The 22,002-nt window shown below is 46.9% G+C and overlaps 2 protein-coding genes across 5 annotated transcripts in view; one reads left to right on the top strand and one right to left on the bottom strand.

Annotated features, from left to right (window-relative positions):
* The window catches only part of LOC135907294 (uncharacterized), a 53,235-nt gene extending 32,687 nt beyond the window's left edge, over positions 1–20,548 (bottom strand). For 2 of the 4 annotated variants that reach the window (XR_011507547.1, XM_065438984.2), the window contains exon 1: positions 20,411–20,548. Coding sequence is in view for 2 of the 4 variants with exons in the window: in XM_065438980.2 (XP_065295052.2) it covers positions 14,551–16,182; positions 17,238–17,303 (1,698 nt within the window). In the remaining 2 variants the exon portion in view is untranslated. Of the gene's footprint in view, positions 1–14,392; positions 16,183–17,237; positions 17,424–20,410 lie in introns of those variants that run through there. The other 2 variants (XM_070522611.1, XM_065438980.2) reach the window with 2 other exon arrangements.
* LOC135907293 (uncharacterized) lies at positions 11,568–14,281 on the top strand. Its single transcript, XM_065438981.2, has 4 exons — positions 11,568–11,861; positions 12,841–13,534; positions 13,652–13,854; positions 13,954–14,281. The coding sequence occupies exons 1-4, from the start codon at positions 11,674–11,676 to the stop codon at positions 14,258–14,260; spliced, it is 1,392 nt and encodes a 463-aa protein (XP_065295053.2). The 5' UTR covers positions 11,568–11,673; the 3' UTR covers positions 14,261–14,281.
* Positions 20,549–22,002: the final 1,454 nt, after the last annotated feature.

Genomic DNA, 22,002 nt, shown 5'->3' with positions numbered 1-22,002 from the left:
AAAGCTCTGGAAATAAACGTTAAGTTCCTGTAAATTAAGTAGCTCCCCCCTCCCTCCCCCCCCCCCCGAGCTTTATACTGCATCCTATCGTATAGAGTCCACGCTCCAACTTTCGCATCATTTGTCAGTCTCTTGTCGACCATCGTACTACTGAATCTGAAATAACCATGCACGACCACAGCCACACGAAAGCTGCTACCCGTAAATTTTTTTTAAGTGTATTTTTATGAATAACTCATTTTTTATTCTCATTTCGGTGCTATGTGCGTGCGTAAAAGCAAGCCAGAAGTTCGCAATAAGGTGGATGCTTGAGGCGATCGACATGGTAAAACGGGTAATGTCGCTGGGGCCAATGTTCTGAAAAGCGGACTTCTCTTCGTCACGATTTTTGTTGCTTGGACTAAGACACTCGTCGAAACGTACACGAAGGGCCACCTACAGACTAAACGACGCGTTATGTGTTACGCACACACAGAAGCGTTATGTACACGCAATGCGTTCACGCAATATTTCAATACCTGAAAGAAAAAAGAAATCTGTCCTTGTGATGATCGAACGCCAGACGATGCCAACCACTGAGCCACCACAGCGGGGGGGAACGCATTTTTTCATGCATGCGACAGTGATCGAAAGACAATGCGCACGTCAAGTAAACTGTGCACGGTACTTAGGTCCTCTCATTACATGAAATATCTTACATTGCGCAAAAATTAATAAATCCGCAACCATTGTCTTACTTATGTCTTGCCCCCTATTTAGATGGTGTAAAGTATCTGTTTTGCTTTGTGCGTGTGTGTGTGTTATCGCTGCGAAGGGAGTTCACGCCGAAAATAAATTCTCAGGTTTGCCCGCAGAGGGCGAAGCATTCACAGTGATATCAAGATTTTTTTGTCTGTGTTTTTACGTGCCAAAACCACCGTCTCATTATGAAAGTCACTATGGCGTGCTTTTCATATTAATTTTGACCACCTGGCCTTCTTTAACGTGCACCCACGGCACGGTACGCGGACGTTCTTTGTTTTTCTTTCTTTATTTCATTTCACCGCCATCGGAATGCGGCCACTGTAGCCGCGAATTGAACACGTGACCTATTGCTTAGAAGCGCAACTGCCACATTGCTAAGCAACAACAGCAGGTCAATATCAAGCTATTAGAGTGTTTTAGCAGAACGTTTTTGACGGTCCGCTCCGCTCTCGCGTACCCGCTCACAGTTAGCGGATCGGCGGACGAAGAATCAGTTTTAACGGAGCGCCCGGCTGCGTCCGAAAGGCATGTGCTAGAATTACTGTATATGCTACCATATACAGTAACTCTAGCATGTGCTTGCCTGACGCGCCACCTTGCCGCAGAAGGTAAAACCGCTATGAACATAATATTCAAGTTGTAAGAATTGCCGCAATAAAATAATATATTTGGAATTGCTCGATGTCTGAAGGCATTTCACTCAATACATTGCATTTTCATTTCTTATATATATGTATAATCCTTACATTAACAAAGCCGTTACACTGTGTTGTAGCCAAGACAAGGTTTTTTGCTCTTTCAGTACACCTAAAACGTGGTCCGCATAAACAAACGTGCACACATGGCATGGTTCCGAAACGGGTTCATGGCCACAACCTCCCGAATAGAAGAAGATCTTCGTGTCTCCTAAAGTGTACTCTAGGTTTGCGCTTTACAAATCCCGATTCAAGCGAGCTCGTTGACGGGCCAGCAGCACTGGGGGCAGCCATTTTGCTTCGCTAGACCCGCTTGACGCGCTCGCCGCGCTCCGCTGAGAAAGCTTTCTAGCGGAGAGGGGGCTCCCGTCCGCTCACCTGCTCACGGCTGAACGGGTCGCGCATGCGCACTTGCGCTTCCGCTAGCCCGCTGAGCGGAGCGGACCGTCAAAAACGCTCTGCTAAAACAGCCTATTATATTGCTACAGACCAGTAACGATGAAGAAGAGGACAGCCGTGTAAAGAGGATGACGACAACGATCAGAGGCTAGCGCAGGCTGTCTTTTGCCCAAGTGCAGCGTATTCACTGGTAAATATTCTTGTGTATAGCTTCTCGTCTGCGTCTTCCCACATAGCATATTTGGTGGATTCGGACGTTTCCTGTACTCGTCGCGGAGCTTCGCAGTGGACAGTACGTCGAGCCTTCCATCATGGCTCCCGGAGACGACAGCTCGACTCAACCACCTCTGACATCTGCAGCTCCGACGACTCCCATTGCACACTCCCTTCCGCGTGATCCTGGGGCATCCTCGAGTAACGATGGGGAAGGCGTCGAGGACTTGATCAGCCTGTACGAACCCGACAGCACTAATAACCGGTGGGACCCTCCTGTAATGCTCTGCAACATATACCATAGTATTTCATCTCGGTGGCACACCTCGAATATGGTTTAGGAAGCACGAAGATCAGCTCACCAGTTGGGATGAGCTCAAACAAAAGTTGCGAGACTTGATCTGCAACTCTTACAGTCACCAACATGCCGTGAAGAAGGCGTTATCCAGCCGCGCGCCCACGTAAACAGAGCCTTAGGTCACGTACGTACATTCAAGACGTCTTGGCTCTGTGCCGCAAAGTTGGCACGCACACGACTGAGCAAAACATGCTTTTTCACATTCTCACAGGTATCGCCAGTGACGCCTTCAACTTGCTCGTCTTTAACACCGTGACGACGACGGATGTAGTTATCAAGAATGCCGGCGCCTCGAACTCGCAAAAAGCCGACGAATTGACCACCAGTTTGCCCCTCTGCAGCAACATATTCCTGTGCCAACGCTCCCCGTCCCAATAACTCTGGCGATGTTACCCTGATCGTCCGGCGAGAGTTTGAGGCCGCCTGTTCAGCTGCCTTCGAATCCAATTCCTCGAACACACCTGCAGTCATAGTTTCCCTGATTCCGGCAGTTGTCCGCCACGAGTTCGCCAACATGGGCCTTCGCGGCGTCTGCCGGCCACCCGCAGGGATTCTTCAATCCCTACCCGTCCCATCTTATTAACGACCACGTTTCCGTAAACCGCCTCAATGACGCACTGCTGACGACAAGCCCATTTGTTTTCACTGCCGTCGAATCGAGCACATTTCTCGTCACTGTCGCAGTCGCGCGAGCTCCCCGGTACAGATCGCCCACACTGACTACTCTCGCCCAAGCGGTCCTTCTCGTCCTGATACCATACCCTCCAATAATGCCGCCACTGAATCTCCTGCACCGACCCATTCCTATTCACGGTCGCCTTCGCCTCAACGCCGACAATCTCGCTCGTCGCAGCCCCGTCGCTCGTATTCGTCGACTCCGTACGGACGCTCTCAGGCGGTAAACAAGATGATGCATTGCGTCGAGGTGATGCTGCATTGCTCCCTATGGCGCGAAATTCTCTAGTGATGCTGCCCACTCATGTGAACCTTCTTGAAGTGCAAGTCGATGGCTCTCCTGTGCTTGCTCTTATTGACACTAGGGCGCATTTATCTGTCATGAGCGTGGATTTTCATAACTGCCTGAAGAAGAAAATAACACCCGCCATTACGCTTATTGTCCATGTCGCCGACGGCGGAACAGCTCCCGTAATTGGCATGTGTGCCGCTCGCGTCTCCTTTTCCAATCGCTTCACTATCATTTTCTTTATTCTCATCGCCCACTATTCCCACGACATCATCCTGGTCCTGGACTTCCTCTCGGCGCATTCTGTTCTCATAGACTGTTCACACAGTACTCTCCACCTTGACCTGCCTGCTCTGGATTCCGCTGAACTCCCCCCACCCCGCCCCTAGTCACTTCAGTTCCGTAGATTTCGTTCGCTTGCCACCATCCGTACTGACTGACAAACACGTAAGGCTCGTACTTCTACGTGCAGTATAAGTTTCAGTAAACATTCGCTTACTAAATAAACACGTGTTATCATCAATCCGAAAAAAAAATATTGTGAAAAAAGTCGCGTAGGCTGTATCAGGGACACAGTCGCAATAGATTGCGTGAAGCAACTTCTGCGGGCTGCAGATGGTGTAGTGACTCTAGGCTACAAAACTGATGCAACCAAATGCACAAGTATTCACGCATTATATAGCTGACTGCCTAACTTTTGTTACAGCTAGTGGGGATCTTATGGTCTAATTCCGTAATCGTGCTGTCTTTCTATATTCGTAGTGGGCCCGTTCGTTTTGCAGTATGTGTTTGGGTGCTATGGTAAAGAAGTGACCCCCATACTGGTGGCATCCGAGAATGCCTAGCGCCGCTCGAGCCCACCGCACTCGTAGATAGCTGGGCTCCTTCGCGCTTCCCCAACCACCTGCGTTTGCGCGCCTATGAAGACGGACACGTCCCGCAGTTGTCAAAGGCATTAGATATGCATCTGTCTTGCTATATGAGTTGTTTCACGCCATTTCTGGACCATATGTGTCGAACGCGCGGGGGCCCATAGCAAAACGAGCGTAAAATTACTGCAACAAATTCCACACATAGTAGGCTTTATGCCCTCTTATAAGCATAAGTTTGGGTCTAAGAGATTATACTTGCTATGGCTGGAGTGAGCTCTCCAAATTCCAGCCATTCCATCTCAGATCGACAAACGTACTGCAGAGCGAAAGCCGGCAGTGCGTTAGCCTCTCGCCGCCGAGCAAGACGCTAAGTTTAGCTCCGATTGCATCGTGCGTTACGCAACAAAGGCACATATTGTGCAACACTCGATAGATGTATGATCGAATAATGGTTTCTTTCTGCTACACAACGATACCAAAATGATAAGCGTGGGTAGTAATGCTGCAAAATACAAGCTATAATGGTACAACGTCTTTTCGTTGCATGCGGTTTTAGTAAGCGAAAAACGTTTCAGCTCAAAAATAAAGAACGACCGCAATGTTGGAATGATAATTTCTTAAGTGCGAGACAGAGCCATTCACCAGGAGTGCCGGCAGAAGCGACCACGCGTGCTTGCACCCAAACGAAGACTCCGCGCTGCCGCTCCCTTACCGTTCCGCCGCGACGCGCACTCCGAAACACAGCGCAGCGTGGCCACTGCGTCACACGGCCGAGCGCATCGAGGCACCATGCTTTCTCGGCTCGCCCTGACTCTCGCACTTGCAGCACCCTCAGCGCGAGCCACGCGCGTGCCGTCGCAGCCGAAAACAACACGGCGACCCGCAGTGGTTGTGCTGCGCTGCTAAGCACGAGTTCACGGGATCAAATGCCGGCCCCGGTGGCCGCATCTCGATGGGGGCGGGATGCGAAAACGCTTGTGTCCGGTGCATTTGGGGGCCCGTTAAAAGTCCCCAGCTGGTAAAAAGTAATCCGGAGTCCACCACTTCGGCGTGCCTCGTAATCAGGTCGTGGTTTCGGTGCGTAGAACTCCATAATTTTAAAAAAAGTAGAAGAGCATGCCGGACATTCCAGCGCAAAATCGCCTGGAGTATCCATATAATTGCCCTCTCAGCAAACGCACCATAACTGCATTTCCGCTGTACCTGCTTCGTTCCGAAGGAAAGAGAGTACTTACAAATTCACAGAACCTGCAGCAAAGGCAACAATAATTAAAATAAGTTCAGAGACAACGAATGGTCTGTCAACTCGCACATAATTTTAGAAAAATAAGTTACTATGCATAAGTGCTACAAAATCAACGCATAAGATAATAGAAAAGTACTGTAAAAAGTAAAGGCACTAATGAACTAGATGGTGGAGACTTCAATATGTTCGAGGCAGAGCTGGAAAATTGCCGGTATTATATACTGTGAATATCTACCGCAACACGTGAGAAGAGACGCAATGTGCTACGTTGAGATTTCGCGCAGTCTGCCTACTATGACGACCTCCGTGTAGGCCGGACCTCTCAGGACGACGACGACGACGACGACGACGACGATGATGATGATGATGATGATGATTTATTGCACTCACCTTTGAAACGGGGCGGGGACAAATCAACCCTTAGCCTGCTTGAGTTACTCAGGTATGCTATCAACGCTTTTGTTTCTCGCCTTCTTGTACAGATCTATTTAATAGTCTCAATATACATTGCACCGCTGTCTATGCCTGTAATGGATCTCGTAGTATCAGCGTATCAGTCTCTGCTTTTTTTCGACTAATACTCTAAACGTCGCTTACTTGTCTCGACTGCTGACCGGTCGATGCCTCCATCTACTTTACATCCATGACTTTTGGAAATTGTACCTGACGCACTGGTCTCGCTGAATGAATTCCTTCGCATCCCATTAGGATGTGCCGAGAAGTCTCTGGATTTTTGCCGCAGAAGACATTTGCGTCATCTAATTGCGAATATTCAATTGCTCCGGTATGTCTTTGTCCTTAGGCATCCAGCTCAAGCCCCAAATAGCAAGGCTCTTCCATTCGTGTTATCGTTGCAGGTTTCCCCTTCTAATTTCCTTTTTTTCTCATTCTTGTAAATTTCCATAGTCTTTTTCGCTTCCATTCGTTGCATCCAAATCGCTGTCTCTGTTTCTTTCACTTTCTTACAGGTTATCCCTGGTTGTCTGTCTATACTTTAAGTTGCCCTGTACTTGGTTCCCAACTTTCTTGACCTCTTCCTCTAGTCTATGTCCACACTTTTTATGTACAGATACTAGTACACCTTAGCCGCTCAATTATTTTTGTCCGTGTTCCTGGTCTTTCTTCAAAACTGATTTTCCTCTTCGCTTCTCTAACTTCAGACGGAGTCCAACCCATGTCCCCTCGCACTGCCTCATTTGTGGCTCTGCGATGGGCTCCCATAGCCAATTGGGCCACTGAACTATGGGTAACTTCCAACCCCTACAACGCATCCGATTTTAGACACAGAATGACATTTGCGGATGTCAGCGCTGGCGCCATAACTCATTTCCAGATTCCACGCCCCACCTTGTATTTATTGTGACCGCAAAGTGTTTTATGTTTCTTTATTGCTGCATTCCGCTTCCATTTTACTTTCAGATTATTTTGGTGGGTGCTTCGTAAGTCTTTCCTTCGTTTATGCATACGCCGAGGTATTTATATGCTTGACTGTGGGTATGACTTGCTGTTGAATCGGCGCCCGGTAGTTACTCGTCTTTTCATTAAAGATCATAATTCCCGATTTCCCTGTGCTAAATTTAAGGCCTAGATTTGCCCTTGTGTTGCCACGCATATTGGCCAGTGTCTGAAAATACCTTGTATTATCCGCTAGTAGCACTATGTCGTCGGCACACATCAGTGCGGAGACGTTTTGCTGCACCATTAGTCCAATATGCGTGTATGATAAATCAAATCATGATTGACTGTTTTTCAGTTATCTACACATTTCCTTAACATAAATTTGTTGAACAACAATGGAGACAGAGGGCACCCTTGCATCAGTCCTTGGTGAATTTCTAGCACTTCATTACAATTTCGACCTTCCCACACAACCTTGGTTGTCTCTATATATCTCCCTCAACAGCTCCACTAAATCGTCATTTCTACCTTCGTGCTTAAAAACACTCCATAACAACTCCTTCTCTAATTTGTCGTAGGTTCCCATAGTAGCTATAGAAATACTGTCCACAAGATATATTTTTAGCTACTGAAATCTCTATGCATGGCTTAAAACAAAGATATTATCTTATAAGCGTGTGTCTGGCCTGAACTCGTCCATGTAGTTCCCCAAGTGCGTAATTTGTTTCCGTCCATTTCGACAGTTCTAATTCGATGGCTTGCACTGCCATTCTACCAGTATGTAGCACCGACGTTACTGTAAGTGGCCTGCACGAGCTTGTCATACCCTTATCACCATTGCAGGTTCATCTTGTTTTCACGGGGTGCTTCGATAGTAGGGCCGCCGTTCAGGGTGGAGTCGCCCTTTGACCTGGGCGGCCTCGATACCAGGCTTGGCGCTGACATCGAGGTATCCTACTTCGACTGTTTCCTTACTGATCTCAAATGGAAGAGCAGGGACTGCAATTTTCGCTCCGAAAGGGAAAAGATTATTCGTTACCAGATCGTCGGCGAGACAAACGACAAGAGAGCTCGAGCAGACGTTGTGAAGCTGGAAGACCCCTCGCTTGAGAAAGTTGTGAAGGCATACCCCGCACAAGGAGCGACAAAACATGAGATGAAAATTTTCGTGAATGGTGCTACATCTAGTCATGAAGCGCACGCCGTGAAGAAAAGTCGACGCCGCATCCCTACGCCCGACGTCAAGGTAAGTCAAGCAACTTCGGCGAAAGTAGAGCATAAATGCAAATATTGTGAAGGAAATCACGAGAGTACAAGAAGCGCATGTTCAGCGTGGAAGCAGACCTGTAACAATTTATTTATTTATTTATTTATTTATTTATTTATTTATTTATTTATTTATTTATTTATTATACATAATTTCAAGGCCTAGTAGGCACAATAGAAAAGAGTGGTGAAAATCTTGTCACGTGGTAGTGACGGTGAAGAAAGCAGCCAAACTGGGAAAGACGAAACTAGCGTTTTATTGGGCGAACTTGTGCCCTCAAAAACAGGCTACATTAAAATAACGGCGACAGCGGCGAACACAGTGGGCGATCGTCGAAAATCTGATCAGAGGGTCAAGCGCGTCGGCTTTTATACATCAGTCGTCGAATGTTCCAGAGTAATCAATAGGACCCGCGTGCCTTCGACAATCTTCTACATTATTCGCGTCGCGCACACATGTGATCAGGTTACACAAGGTTCGGTCACAGACAGCGGATGGAAGCATTGATAACATTCCAGAAACTTCCGATACATGCCGGCGCGTTTAGCGCTGTGCGATAACATTTGTTAGGCGGTGAAACGTGTCGCCCGATAAAGACCAACAAGCACACGTGTCAATATATATTTGCAGTACAGGAGAAGAATAGTTGGGCTGCTGAGCACAAGCTCGCGGGATCGAATCCCGGCCACGGCGGCCGCGTTTCGATGGGGGTGAAATGGAAAAACACCCGTGTACTTAGATTTAGGTGCACGTTAAAGAACCCCAGGTGGTCAAAATTTGCGGAGTGCTCCACTACGGCGCGCCTCATAATCAGAAAGTGGTTTTGATACGTAAAACCCCATAATTTCAGGAGAAGAATAGAAAATTAATCTGTAAGGCACATTGAACAGCGGTCTTGAAGTTAGTGGTGTCACAACTTGAGATTGTGGAAGTGGAAAGACATTCCTTTCATCGGCGGTTCTTGGCAAAACGAAAGAATGATACAAATTAATTCGGCAAGATGGCACTTTTGTGTTGATGGTCGATGCGAGATGAGATGCAATTGGGTGTGATGAAAAGATGTTCATTAAGAGCTTAAGTAATATATTCTATGAAAAAGATACGAGAGTACTTGCGAGGTAACGACAGGTCAGCCAGACCCAGTATTCATTTCATGGACGTGACGCTAGAATGACGTCAATAACTTGAGAGAATAAATTGCAAAAAGCCCAACCATTTCGCAAGTATGTTCAGGAGCAATAACACCATCGCCAACGTGATACACGAAGACGATTCTGTAGACATAATTATGGTTCGGAGCGCTATCACAAGCTCCTTACTGACAATGCTAGATGTCAATGGCAGGAAAGTGAAATTCAAATTAACAGTGGAGCGACTAAGAACGTCATTACAAGAAAGGGTGTTGCACAACAGATAACACCAACCTCGACTTCTCTACATATGTGGAATGGTGTAAAGGTGACACCGATAGGCTAGGTGAATGGTCCGCGCGTAAATGGGACCACGTCAGATGAACGCAAACACGCTGCGGGGTTCATTGTTGTCCAAGAAGATCTCACATCGCTCATAGAAGCAAAGACAGCTGAAGCAATGGGAATTATTCTTGTGAACTGTGACCTCGTGGCCAACGGTATTGAAACACACAATAGGATCGGTGAACTGTATTTTCCACAAGCACCGAGGCGTTCTGGGGCAATCCTCAGGCTCACTCACTGGGAAAGATTATCGTGATCAAACCGTCAGCCTCACCAAAAGCAGTCACGAACTTCTGAATCCCTGTTAGCATGAAACCACTACCTGAAGTAACCCAAAGAGTCAGTGAACCTACTCAGCGAGTTAGCTGAACGGTAATCGCCACAAAAAAATGGTGAAAGGAGGATCTCCGTTGATTCACAAGCCCTGAATGATGCTCTGGAACGAGAACGACCCCCGCTACCTGTCTTGGACGGCGTCTTGCCAGAGGTCTCAAAGGTCAGGATCTCAAAATTTGATCGGCGGTATGTGGAATCGCAGTACGTCCTGGATAAAGAATCAAGTCTTCTCAATGCATTATATACATCAATGGGACGTTTCGAATGACTTCCCCTCCCATTTGGCCCGAGCTGTTTATTTATTTATTTATTTACTGACTTACTTACTTTCAGGACCAAGAGGCACTACACGAAGCAGTGGGGGAAACATAACAAACAATTGGTGCAAATAACATTGGATTAACAAAGGCATGTTGAATGGCGTTCTTAAGTTAGCAGTGTCCGTGATGGCAGTGAGATCCTTAAAACGGCCTTCGAACAGCTTTTGAGGGACAGAGTGGCGTACTGCGCGTAACGCACGAAAACCTTATTTTTTTTTTGGGGGGGGGGGGAGAAACTAAAAACGAAGCATGCCGCCATCATGACCAGAAGCTCAAAAACTCGCTCAACAAGTGTTAAAAGGTCGATGTACGTTTGGACGGAGGCAAGACTAGCTTCACCGTATAAATGTGGAATTTCTTGGGCACTTGCTAACGTGGACTGGTTACGCGTTGACCCTGAAAAGGTCAAGGTCGTGCTAGACTTTGACTTTATTGAAATTTGGATAACATACAATTGTCCAGGTGAAGAGGGCTAAAGGTGACACACATGGTCACTTGACTAGGTCCTAGACACCCTGCATTCATGCAGGCACAGTTTCGACATAATGAATGACGAAGTACAAACAATTTCTTACAGGAAGACTACAACAATTCACATACAGCAATATAGATATGAAACGTACACCATACATGCAAATCAATCTAATCAAAAATTTATTATAACCACAAGCATGTTCACTTGCCAAAAAGAACAAACCGAGAAATTTTAACTGGATCTCCTAAACAACAATAAAAGATGTTCACTTGACAAACATGTTCCCTTGACAAAAAAAAGGAAGAAAGCCTAACTGGCTTATACACGATTCAAGAATAAACTACGTGCATGTTTTCGGAAAGTAGAAAAAGAGTAACAGGAAATGCCACCACCCTACGATCTCTACAGCATTCCGCGCTTCTGTGGTATGGCCAGCTACATTGCACGTTTGCTACGTTTGCTACCAAGAATATCAGATGTAACAGAGCCACTTAGGAAACTAACGGTGAAGTCTGAAACAAGGGACTCGAGGGATGAGCATGCCAAGGCATTTCAGGAAGCAAACAACTTTGTTGTCAAGCCACCAGTACTGCCGTACTACGACCCACAGAAGCCAAACGTTGTTCGGTGCGGCGTCAGTGGACGTGACATCGGTGCTGTACTCCTTCAAGATGATCAATCATGAGCGCTTACAAGCAAAGCAATAGACCCTTTGCAAAAGTACGCCACCTGCCGAGTAAATTGAGTTTCGGTTTCGGTTGCGAAAAGCATCCTGGGAATGAATTCGCCATGTTGCGGGGGAGCGCGGGCACTGCGGGAGCGTAGTAGCCGCCGTTGTTGGTTCTTTGTTCTATGACGAGGTGCTGCTGTAAGTTGGAGTTGTCAGGTGTTACTTGGACGCTGATTTCGACATGAGCGACGTCGTTTACCCGGTACACGGTTGGGAGAGTGACTTGTCGTGCCTTCCGCCACTCCGGGAGACGGCAATCAGCAGTTTTGTTTCGACGAAGACTACGAAGGGCCGACGAAAGGCGTACAAGTTGGTGACAGAGAGCTACGTTGTTGCCTCTACAGTCTCCGCGAACTACTCTTGCAAAACGTAAGTTTTTGCGGCTTAGTGATGCCAATTTCATAGATAACATTAGTAACAGCGCTGAGAAAGCTTGCAAGGCCAATACATTTGTGCGCGCATGGATTCGGCATGTTGGGAAGCGCTTAATAGCTCCTGCACCCCGCGCGCTTGTTCGGAGCCATGTAGTAGGCTATCTGAATGAAAGGCGATTAATTTAACCGAATTTGGTCATTGAATGTTTTCAATGTGGCAATAAAGTTAGTTGTTGTAGTACTTGTAGCTTTATACACGGTGTGAACGCAGGCTCGAACGGAAAAGAACCACTTTGGTGAGGTGAATCGCTCACCAGGGTTTTACGCTCGTGGAACTGTTGAGCCGCTTGCTGATTACTAATCCGTAAAATACTTTATCTCCCGAAAAAAAAAAGAAGGCGTTGTCCCGCTACCACCTGTTCAAAAATTTTGGGCTTCGTGAATCTGCACTAAAAAATGCTCGCGTTTCTGCTTCGCCATAACGCAGTTGAATGATGGAAGTCTCTAAAGAGGGGTAAGAAACCCAGCGTCTGATTTTACTCGAAAAATGTGGTGGGCGCCGGGCCATTGCGGAATTCAGGTATCACGTTTTACAGCATTGCTTGATGTCACAGCGTGTGTCCGACTATGTTAATCAACTTTGCCCCCTCAGAAGCACTTCTGTGTCATTCATCTGCCCTGCAGCGAAGCAGACCTATCGGCTTCCTGTTGGACGTAAATGTGATTGTGCACATGATTGCATAAGCTCGCAGTTGAAAAGCCATGCTACATCACACGCCCACACTGAAAAAATTGCGTATTTCCCAACGAGCCACGGTCCATTGCGTATGTAAGGGGTAACGCCCCCCCCCCCCCCCTCCGATTGGTAACAAAAGGTCGCGTGCTTCTCATCGCAGTTGAAAGATATAAAGAATTTCGCGTGGCAATCCAGCATAAACCGGGACTGTTCTACATTACGATTCACTTCGTTTCAGGGCTAATACCATCTTTGTGAAGGCCAGCTGCTACAGAAGCCAACGAAAAACCCTCTCACCATATACAGTCAAGGCAGCGTTGTCGCTTCAGGGAGACATACTTGGCGGCCTTTGTGAGTGCGCTGCTGGCAAGCACGCATGTAACCATTTGCAAGCTGTGCTGAAGTTAGTGGCATTACTTCAAGTTAAAGGATACAATGAAGCGCCAGAGCATCTCTCATCGACAGATTTGCCGCAGCAGTGGAGAGTGCCAAGGACCAATCCGCTTCGCGGAACAAGTCTGCAGCAGGTAGACTGGCGGAGAGTAGGGGAGGGCGGGCAAGATTTGCCCCGCACCTCTCGCCTCTATAAAGGCATTGCTGCTAACGAAGACCCGAAGCAACAGGAGGAAGACATAAAGGCCTTTGCCGATGCACTGAAAGAAATTAATGGTATGCAGGAGTTCGCCAGCTTCCTCGACGCTGCAGACAGCTCAGACGTCACTGAAACAAAATTTGGGACACGTTTAAAGGGCTGCCTTCTCGACTACCAACAGTCTGTGGTTCCTCATGGATTTGCAGTCTTCATATCCAAAGAGCTAGAAGTGCCTCGGCCGCAAATATGGGCAAGTGCGGAGCTGTTTACGGGCGCTTTCACTGTTCCACAATGGAAAATACCCGACACGTTTGATGGAGCATCTGCAGCATTTCTTAAGGTAATAGTTTTATATTCTATATTCATGCAACATTGCCTTAATGTAGGCTCGAACAATCAATTGTTTCAGTCCCTGCACACTAACACATAAGGTATGTGCCATTGAAATTCATTTCAGAGTATATGCATCACCCCAGCGGAGGCGCAGGACCTAGAAAGGACGTCTAGGAGGCAACGAAACAGCCTAACATGGCATCAAGGACGCCTTCACCGCCTTACTGCATCCAACTTCGGTTTGGTCCTGAACCGGAAGAAGTGGACAAAGAAAGGCTTGATTAACCTGACGACTCCGAAGGACCTGTCACGCGTTCAGCCCGTCAGGTACGTTCAGGCATGGTGTTACTGAAAACATATTGCAAATGCACTTGTGTCCTGGGCGTACACTCGAATTCCTGAAGCTTCACTAAATTCCTTTTCCAGGTACGGCATAGCCAACGAGAAAGACGCCCTCCTGAGGTACAAGGATACCTTGACAACTGCGGGACATCCTGTTGATGTATTCAACTGTGGCCTTTTTGTCGACCCGTCCAGGCCATGGCTTGGAGCATCGCCTGACGCCCTAACCTTTGACCCTTGTGAACCTTTTCCATGGGGTACAGTAGAGGTGAAATGCCCATACTCCCACAGACATGCCACGAGAGAGGTTCTCCTTTCAGAAGACTTCTTCGTTGCATTTGATGAAGATTGCCAACCTGAACTGAAAGTTTCCCATGAACACTACAAGTAGGTGATTGGACAGATGGGGATAACTCGCACACAGTGGGCAGACTTCGTTGTCTTCGGACCGCACTTTATTATAGTGCAGCGCGTGCGTTTCGCCGAAAAAGAGTGGAACGACATGGTTCATGTGCTAGACAATCTTTATTTTGACACTCTGCTCCCATTCTTCGTACAGCAGGTGAAAACATGAATATTGCATGAAGAGCTAAACATTTATGCAATAAAGGCAAGTGAGCTTTTGTAATAAACAAATTGATTTGTAAGAGTTAGCAGCAATAAAGCAGTTTTTCCCACCAGTCACTCGCTTTCGGTGATCAAAGGGCTTTGCATATTGCTCAGCACGGCACACACTGACCATACCTGATTAATCAGCGGACCCAGGGAAAGTGGTACTGCCTTATCAAAGATGTGGTAGCACTTGATTCGTTGTATTCTCCTTTCGACGTGAATTCGGAGTGAAGCGATTTCTTGTGTCCGCTGCACGTCATCCTCCTCAAATTGTTTTTGTGTCAAGAAAGGTGGCAGATTCAGGCCGACCCCTTTTTCTTGAAGTAGATCCTTGATCTTAAAGCCCTTGTCGGCCATGACAGTGTCGCCGGGAGCAAAGTTTAAGTCCAGAAAACCACTTCTGATCACTATTTCGCGGTCGGAGAGCGACCCCATGAAAAGTTCTGATGCGAACGTAAGAAGACCATTTGGTGCCACGCCAATGAGAGCCTTAAACGTGTTCGCCGACTTGTAAGTTGAGTACGTACCTGACTGCAAAACGAGGGAGCTAGGTACTTCACACTTTACCTCTGTGGCATCGATGATCACCCTTGTGCTTGGGTACAGCTCCCGAAATGCAGGAGGCATGTGCCTGTCAATCTTACTGCGTGGCACCCACAGAGTAAGTTTTCCCAGATGGATGTACATAAAATTGATCCAACCAGAAAACACTCTTGACACTGTACTTGCAGAAACACCGAAAATATGCCCGAGATGCAGGTGGAAAAATCCAGTTTTCAATTTCATCAGTGTGAGAAAAAGTTCTTCCGCAGGTTCAAGCTTCCGTGGGCGTCCCTTAACGTCCCCAGGTGTGCTTTCATTTTCCAAGTATACATTACAGGCATTTTCACCCGGCTTCAGGTATAAAAGGAAGCATTGAAAGTGCTTGTAGCTAGATAATCCAGTGTAAAACTGCATGCTGTTGTCGTCATCACGGAACCTCGCAAGTGAAAATGGCTTTCTTTCTTTTTTTGCTCCACTTTCTTTGTCTTCAGCTGCTCGTTGCATTTCTTGCAGCTGCTTTTTGACATGTTCAAGCTGCTCAGTTAGCTTTTTGTTCTCTGCAATCAGCTCAATGTTGTTGTCGTTTACTGCGACGATGTCCTCTCTGAGCTTCCTTGCTTCACCTAAAGCCCTTTTAAGGCTCTGAACATGAGCAGACAGCTGTGCAACTTCTTCGCACCTTGCTTTTAGCTCCAGTTGAATTTTTTGAAAAGTGGCAGTGCACGACTGACAAACCAAATCTGCAGCAGTGTTTTGCGTCGCATGACCCTTGGCTCGTTGGCCTGCATCTTCGGATTGCTGTGAAGGTTCCCAGGTCATATCTCGGTCACTCTTACTTTCACGCTGACTCAGATCAGTGTCGGGGCTTGCTGCTTGTAAAAGATGGCTTGTGAGACTCTTGCTGCAGCGCAGTGCTCGCTCCTTAGGTGGTCGACGCTGTTTCACAGGCTTGGCAAACACAAACTGCGTCGGCACAGCATTGTCTTTCAGAAAGCGTCGCCCACTGGCCACGTTTGGGATATAGTCATCCGGCTTGAAATGTTTGGAGCAGACCCTCGTAAACTGGCCGACCACGAAGTTTGGCCCTGGATCCCTTCTTATGGCGATTATCCACTTTTTGAGCATGACCTTGTCCCGTGGGAACTTGTGAAATGAGACCTGCAAAAGGTAAATTATGATGTGCTTGTCTAAAAACAGGTATTTCACTAAAAGAGCTGGGTCACTAACCGTCATATTCTTACGTTGCCATGGGTACCAATGCAGCTGACTAAAAGGAAATTCAGGATGGATCTAGGCAGTACGTTTTTAGCACTGCATGTTGCTCACTCGCAAAAAAAGTGGTTTCTTCGCTATAACTTCATGGCATGATTTTAATCTGTGGTTCACAAAAAATTATCCTTGGTTTTTAAAAATAAATGAAAAGGCGCAGGCGCAAAAAAATGTAATATTTTTTTTCTGATCGCGGCTTTGACTAAAATACTCGGCATGATTATGAGGAAACTAGGCAGCTATAGGTAGACCACATACATTTTTTTTTACTTGCCGGCTGCCGACACATTTGTAGCACGTCGTACCAGACAGGCTGGCCAAGAGTGCGACGTTCGAGTTGCATCACGGTATAATACAGACTTTTCGTCAGTGCAAATATACTTCACCGTATCTATATAGCTTGCCTGTAGACTGCGGACACTGCGACGAGGTCATTTATTTTAACGTGTTGTCACTAGTACGATCGCTGCGCTGCAGTACAGCCGTGGTTTCAGGGAGCGACAGCGTCTCTACCCCCTATACAAGTGCCCCAAAACGTTACCGCCCATCAAAATACGAACACATGCGTGGATAAACCAACGCTCAGCAGAAACGTTCCACGCGGTGGGGAACGAAGTTCGAGCGGCTAGTTTTGCGCAGTGTTTGCGAAGCGCGGCTTAACGCCTGCATTTAGCACGCACGGTCGTTTCATTCCTACTGTGATCACAGACGCGCGCGCGCGCGCGCGCGCACACACACACACACACACACACACACACACACACACACACACAAAACGCAGTTACCGTAGCCTCTAAAGCGTTACCACAATGTTTCGCTAAAATAACGGAATACAGCAGCGGGGAAAGTTCGCTCCAAGCTCGTTTACGCGGAGTCAATGCACCAGGACAACAGTGGTATGTCCGCGAACAACACCCGTAATAATAGCACGCACGTATACGTACCTTTTCGCCGCTTTTGCATCGGTATCCCTCCTGGTGACATTCAGGAACACAGCAGAAGTGAACCATTGCCAAATAAATATTCTTAACGCAGACTTGCAACGTAAGAGCCTTGAACGACGCGACGCTTTCCTTAGTCAACAATGCCGAGACAGGAGCGGCAGCTGGCGGCACCCCCACAACATGGCGGCTGCGCACGTAGTTGCGGCGGCGGCCGCGAGGGGCGTACTTTTGCAAGGGGTCTATTACGCCTACTCAAATACGATACGCGCAGATTAAGGAGATGCTTGCTATCGTCTTTTCCTTGTGCGAGTTTCGTCGATACACTTTTGAACGACACACTACTGTAGTGGCTAAACAGAAGCCGCTGCAAACCAGCATAAAGAAGTAACTGGATCAATTGCCCAAATACTGCAAGGGATGATCTTGCAAACGTAGCGTTACAACATCGACATCCAACACCGATCTGATAAAACTCCTGGTAGATATCATATGTCTCCAGCATTCCTACTAAACGAACAATTCCAAGCGGAAGCTGAAGACATAAATCTGGTGTAGTGTCTACCAATTCCCAAAGGAACAATAGAAAAGATACGCACTGCAACGATAAGGGAAGGCTCCCTGAAGAAATTATTTTGTCAGGATGGCCACAAAGAAGTCTCAACTGCCTCCAGAAGCCAAAGCATACCTTCCATTTAGGGATAAACTTGTGATACACACAATGACCTCATATAACGAAGGCCAACGTCTAGTGATGCCAAAAGCATTCCGAGTTGACATGAAGGAGAAGCTACGTTTTGAAGACGTGGGCACTGAGAGTACAACACGACGTGCGCGAGATTGCTTATATACTGGCATGAATGCCGAGATCATTATGTCGAATCGTGTGAAGTGTGTCAAAAGGGTGCAACGACACAGCAACTAGAGACGCTGAAACGTTATCCGCGACCGAATTTACTCCCGGAACGGGTAGGATGTAACATACTGGACCACAAAGGCAATAATTTTATAGTGACAGCGGACAACAGCAATTTTTCGCAGGTCGACCCGTTCGCTCCCTTACTGCCTGGGTCATTCGCAAGTTGAAAGCACATTTTGCAAGACACGGCATAACTGCAGTTCTTGTCACCGACAACGGTCCCCATATTTCCTTTGAAGCCTTGAATAATTTTGGTACATAATGAAATTTCGAACATTCTATCTAAAGTCAACGTTACCCCAGATCGAATGGTTAGGCTGAATCAGCTGAATCCTGTTAAATCGCTTTTCAGGAAGGCCGAGGAGAGTACTGGTTATGCACAATTTGTCTTTCTCAATCGCCGCAGCACACCCCTGCAACACCCCTTCCAGTACTACGTACTTCCTTACGGACAGAAGAACGCGGGAACTGTTTCCCACAATAGCTACACTTCCGGCACCAAAGGCCGTGAATGCGAACCTCCTTTTCGACCGCAGGAAACGCACCATGAAGATCCATCGCGACAGACGTTCAAGTGATCTGAATGCATTGAAGGAATATCAAAGTGTCACAGCATCCGCCTACTCGTATAGAACGTGGTCAAAGGGTACCGTGGTAAAACAGTGTGGTTTTAGATCATATAAGGTGCGAGTAGGTGACAGTGTTTTGAGGTGCAACAGAGTGCACGTTCGAGACCCGCCACAAAGATGCTTTAGTGACGTCAGTCCTCGTAGGTGAAGCCAGCAGTCCGAGACACCCAAGCGACCCCAGCAACGAGTGCGCGTAGCAACATACGCAGATGGCCACAACATTCCCGGCAGCACACGTGTCGCAGCAGCCTGCGTACCTGGCAAACTCCTTTGCGTCTAAGGCAGGTGAAAAGTCTACCACAGAGACTCAATGACTTTACTTTTGTCTAACACTAAATTTATATCACAGGACGCTGTTGCATGATCTACATCCAGATGGCATCACCATACACTCTAGGGACGTTTCCTCTCCAAGCACTCCCCTGCACGGTAACTAGGGCAGTGAACAAGGCGTCGAGCACAAAGCTAGATGCTCATTATGTAACTTATTCAGTCATTAAACCTGTTTATGAACTCGGTGTTTTTCTATGCGAACGCACCAGAAACATAGAAACAGACACATGACCAGTGGCCGAATTCAAAAATGTCTTCGTTCGTGAGAGTTATTTGCCATTGGCGTGCCACCTTCGCTAATTATGCGTCCAGCACCAGGGTTGACGCGATTTTTCTCGTATGAAGAATCTTCTGGAAAATGCATTTTCACCTTATTTTGTGAATACGGGTTCAGGTTTGCTCTTGCAGTTTGCATGCCGTCTTACGCAACGAGCACACACCTTAGATGATCTGCACGAGGTTGATCGGCACAAGGAGTGGAAACCAGACATAGAAGCAATAATTTTTTTCACAGCTTCGACACTCCTAATTACTCTACTAAACTTATTTTGCTGCAGAAAATTAGTTTACTGAGCCATCATCCAAAACTGCACTGTAAGCAGGGCTAGATTAAAGTTGTACTGACGCATATTTTGCAAGTTGTCTATGCTTTACCACACGCTTTCAGCACGTATACGGATCACGTCTAGCAAGTATGATGGTTAAGAATGACTGATAGATATTTTATTTCGAGCTAAAGCTGATTCAAAATGCCGGACCATAGACATTATTGGAACTTCACGACACAAAGCGAAATTTGCTAACGTCATGTAGCAAATGCTGGTAGTAGTAGTAGTATGCAGTAGTGTGTGGTGTAGCATGATGGTGTCGCTCATAATGAAAATACACAGAAGTGCTGCGAGCGTTCTCTCTCACTGCGCTCGCCTACGACAACGTCGGCGATCGACGGAACAGAACAATCCGGTGTATCGTGACGCCATGGTGCATCCACCTTTTCCTGGTACCGAAACCAAAACAGGTTCGTAGAAAGAAGTTATATAGTAAATAATTTAGAAAGCTATACCGCTTGCCACTATATTTTCTAAACTTAGGGAGTTTCAAATTTTCATTTACCGCAAGAAAATGATCAATCGGAAGTTATGGTGGGTATTAGGGCGACTGCAGGACAAGGTGCCACCGCCGACCACCCTTGATCGAGCTGTCGGGGAATGCAACTGCTTCCCTGTTGTGACTTGCAGGTCGTAATCGATGTAATTTAAGCTACCGGTAAGAAAAAGCGTGAATATAGTACATACGCCGTTCTTCTATGTCCGCTGCAAGGTGCTTCATTTGAACCACTTCCTCTTCTTCGCAGCACGCGAAACGAATGAAAGAATGGGTAAAACGAGTCGCGCGGTTACCGCGTTATACCGTGGAACTTGTCAGTTTCCTCATTGTCGAGCTAAGAATGATGATGATGATTTCTTGTACACTGGCATAGACCCACTGTGGGGTGTAGGCCACGACCCGGGTGGTAACGTAATAACCGAAAAAAAATTAAACTAGGATAATAAACCAGCCGATAACAAATAAAATAGCGCGTAATAACATAGTCAGCCTTGCACAAACAGGTGGCAGCATATAGAACTTCAAAATAATAAATGTACCTAAAACTAAAAGTGAGGGGTCTTTTCTTTTTTTGATGAAAACGCAGAGAGGTCCGCGTGAGCTAGTGTGCTTTAGCCTGCTACTCTGCGTAGGGGTTAGAGGAGCAGGAGAAGAAAAGAGGGAATTAATGATGATGACGACCCATTAGAGCTAAAGATGCTAGATTCAAGATTATGTATCACTGATAATGGCGCGCTCCCACGAAGACATTGTGAAAATGTTCCAGAATTTCCCTCATTGAAGAGTGTTGCATATCTTGTCAAGCGACCACTGACGCAAGGGAAAGTCCTTAATGACCTGGTGGACATCGATGCTCATAGAAGGTATGAACTGGTGAATGGCACATTCAAGGGCATACGACGGCGCATGAAAGGCCAGCTTCGTAAGCTGATGCAGATAGAAGAGTTGCAATGAGTGGCCCCAGTGCCCGCCGTAGTTGCTCAGTGGCTATGGTGTTGGGCTGCTAAGCACGAGGTCGCGGGATCAAACCCCGGCCACGGCAGCCGCATTTCGATGAGGCCGAAATGCGAAAACACCCCTGTACTTAGCTTTAGTTGCACGTTAAAGATCCCCAGGTGGTCTAAATTGCCGGAGTCCTTCACTGCGGCGTGCCTCATAATCAGAAAGTGGTTTTGGCACGTAAAATTCCATAATTTAATTGTGGGGTTTTACGTGCCCAAACCACTTCATTACCAGAAGGTTAAAGGTAAATACTAGAAGGTTGAAGGTAAATATATCAAGCGTGCACTATGGCAAATATTACTGGGGCAATTGTTTTGTGTCACAGAGGTCATTAAAATGCCTCGGCAAATGTTCGTGCAGCTGTATCCTAACGCTCATGGCTCAAGTGAGAGTAGAGCATGAAGGTACTGCATGAAGGTAGCCCGAGATTACGGAACGCAATTTCCAAAAATTGTTCTCGTTGATTGGAAGACCTCCGTCGCGACAAAATAAAATTATGCGTTCATTGCACTTCATTGCAGAGTGAGCATAAAGGGGACACCGCCGGACCATATCTGTACAAGTAAAAATTGAGTCGTGAAATAAGGCGTGATGGAGTAGCTTATTGCGATGAGATTGCAAATGTTTGCAACTCTTGTGTGGCCGGCTTCACCGCAAGCAGCCGATTGTTCAATGAGCAAAGTATGATAACATGAGGTCGCGTGAAAAACCAACAAACGATCCAACAATAAAGCACATTTCACAAATATGGTAAAAAAATTCGCTCCATTCCACCCTG

Source organism: Dermacentor albipictus, chromosome 7 (genome assembly GCF_038994185.2).
Source record: "Dermacentor albipictus isolate Rhodes 1998 colony chromosome 7, USDA_Dalb.pri_finalv2, whole genome shotgun sequence".
NCBI classification, from domain to species: domain Eukaryota; kingdom Metazoa; phylum Arthropoda; class Arachnida; order Ixodida; family Ixodidae; genus Dermacentor; species Dermacentor albipictus.
Note: the sequence above shows the minus strand (reverse complement) of the source record. Positions and strands in the feature narration are given on the sequence as shown.